Source organism: Cibotium barometz, chromosome 65, assembly GCF_041138505.1.
Source record: "Cibotium barometz isolate CiBa-2024 chromosome 65, ASM4113850v1, whole genome shotgun sequence".
Taxonomy (NCBI): domain Eukaryota; kingdom Viridiplantae; phylum Streptophyta; class Polypodiopsida; order Cyatheales; family Cibotiaceae; genus Cibotium; species Cibotium barometz.
The window spans coordinates 30,561,459-30,563,807 of NC_141110.1; the positions used below are offsets into that span (position 1 = coordinate 30,561,459).

Here is a 2,349-nt window from a genome sequence, read left to right on the forward strand (position 1 = left end):
GGAGACAGAGGAAACATTTCGAAACCAAACCTTCGAAACCTCGAAACATTTCTTATGACTACGCTACACACCATGAAGACACAACCTTAAGCTTAGAGGAAACACCCGAGTTTTAGGAGAACTTCAAACTCCATGCTGAAACTAAGGTTTCATTTTATGGGCACACATGCAACCTTGCTCTGGGAGTGGGAGACAACTGGTTCCACGGTGCCAAGACATGGTTTCAAGGTTTCCAATTGTTCCTCCTCATAGGAGGAGATGCTTCAGAGCTTCAAGTTGAAACATAACATGTGCATTGAAAATATGGAACATTGGCTGGGTGCAGTTGCAAGATGCTCTCACTTGCTTGTATATATATATATATATATAAATCTTCTGATATTATTAAAGAATATGAGAACCCAAGCCAATAATTCTCACACAATTCATTTGCAGATTTAGTCAAATCGCATGTGCAAGGCAAAAATTTAAACTCTAAGCTGCTACTGTCCTGCTGATGTGCCGCCGTGGTCTCTCTCAACATGGTTAACCAGAGAGATTGGATCTTGGAAGCCCCTTCCACATTTTGGGCATAGATCCACAATGTCTTGACTAACTGCAGGCTTGCTTGTGTTGTGAGCTGCTTCAACATGTTGAATCAAGAGCGACACACTCGGGAACTGCACCCCACATTGAGGACACAGCTCTCTTGTATCAGACTTGGGCCATCTAGTTGCCATGGCTGCCCGGGAATCTCTCTCAGACCGGCCTGTGTCAGAAGCCCCTCCTACTGCATTCATCATGCTTGTGCTAAGATTGCTGAACTTAGTCATGCCAGCTTCTGCTGATGCTCGAATGGCCGAAGTAGCTGAATTCCATCCTGTCCACACAGCATTGGCTGAGTTCTGTCCACCTCCTAAAGAAACCCCTTCTTTAAAAGACTGCACAAACTGACCTGCATACCATGGTCTTCCTTTACTTGTTTTTACTGGACCTTTGCAGTTATGATCCGGGCCGAACCGGTGCTTCAAACACACCTCCTGCTTGCAATCCTTGCACACCATTTTGTTGGCCAAAGTAAGGTTCTCTCGACAGCCACGAACAGGACACCGAGGCTTTTTATGAACTTTTGCATAGTTGCTAGGATCACAACTGGTTCTGACATGCTGATCCCACGTTAAGTTGGGATCTTCATTGGGCACCAGGCGTACAGCCTTGGCGCAGAGAGGGCAAACTAGGACGGTGACATCCTTGTCGATTGCGTTCGGGCAATGGTGCTTACTGTAAGAGCGATGCTCTAGACAAAAAACCTGTTATGGGGCTATGTGAGAATCCTGCATGGATGCAGATTGCATGTGGGAAGGCACACAGAAGGTCCTCAATGGAACACTTTCACGGTTGCATATGGGCAGGCATACAGAAGGCTCACATGGGACAATCATGTATGGATGATGTTAATTGTACATGTGCAAAGATCTTAAGAAAACCATAGATTTGATTTGGGAGGGGGCGTTTTCGGTGTACCTGGCAGCAGACATCGCAGGTGAAGGGGAGGAAGTCGAGCTGGTTGCAGTCCTGCACGGAACAGTGCTTGCCTAGATCGGGAAACTCCGGGGTGCCCATTACAACTTGCCCACCTGTGAATCTGTGATGTCTCTCCGTCCCCTCATGCGAAGCTACCGGCAGACTAATTGGTCAATTTGAACAGGCTTTGTAGCTCTAAGGGTCGCTTCACATGCATCCGCCGGACGCAAGCTCCAGCACTTTTAATCATAAGGAAACTCTTTACATCTATATATCTATATATGCTATAAGGGGTGCAAGATCCCACTACCCTCTCTGCGCACCGGATTCCCGGATGGTAGCAGAACGGAAGTGGCTTTCTCTTGAGCGGGCAGGGTTTCTCACTCGGGGCCTCGCCTTCGAATATCCGGGCACGAGACTAAGCTGGTGGTCATTCCGAAAACCGAAACCGGAAAAATTTTCCCTGTCCGAAAAACAGGGATGATTCCACCATTTTTATTTCCTTAACGAATTTCTAACGAGGTCAAGATACTGAACTAACCTTCATCTGATTAAATCAGATAGAAGGAAAACTATTACAGACTTAACTTGAAGGAATCAATGCTTTTTTCCTAATTGAATCAGGCACAGCCGTTGATCTATTCATCAGAGAAGTCTTTAGGCTTTTAATTAATACTTGAGTTCTAAGTGTATTCCTATTGATCAATTTTATTATTAAAACTCTACTGATTCCAGCCCCCGACCCATGGGTTAGCCACCGTCCAATCACTGGAATTGATAGAACCAGACAAGTACTCACCCACCCATAATTGAATGCCTTTCTTAACTTTTACTTTAGAATACACA

General features: G+C 45.5%; 1 protein-coding gene across 3 annotated transcripts; it reads right to left on the bottom strand.

Annotated features, from left to right (window-relative positions):
• Nucleotides 1-353: 353 nt before the first annotated feature.
• LOC147603173 (zinc finger AN1 and C2H2 domain-containing stress-associated protein 13-like) lies at nt 354-1,676 on the bottom strand. Of its 3 annotated transcripts, XM_086797330.1 has the most exons (3): nt 1,504-1,676; nt 935-1,289; nt 354-859 (listed from the first exon to the last, which is right to left on the bottom strand). In XM_086797330.1, exons 1-3 carry the CDS (start codon nt 1,600-1,602, stop codon nt 483-485), a joined length of 831 nt encoding a protein of 276 aa, XP_086653456.1. In that variant the 5' UTR covers nt 1,603-1,676; the 3' UTR covers nt 354-482. The 3 variants fall into 3 exon arrangements, with proteins under 3 accessions (XP_086653456.1, XP_086653455.1, XP_086653457.1); XM_086797329.1 differs by having other exon boundaries at nt 354-1,289; XM_086797331.1 differs by having other exon boundaries at nt 354-1,260; nt 1,504-1,651.
• Between the last annotated feature and the right edge of the window lie 673 nt (nt 1,677-2,349).

Coding starts and splice junctions, on each gene's coding strand:
- LOC147603173 (XM_086797329.1), bottom strand. CDS start 1,602: ATGGGCACCCCGGAGTTTCCCGATCTAGGCAAGCACTGTTCCGTGCAG. Junction 1,290..1,503: donor CCTGCGATGTCTGCTGCCAG/GTACACCGAAAA, acceptor GCCCCATAACAG/GTTTTTTGTCTAGAGCATCG.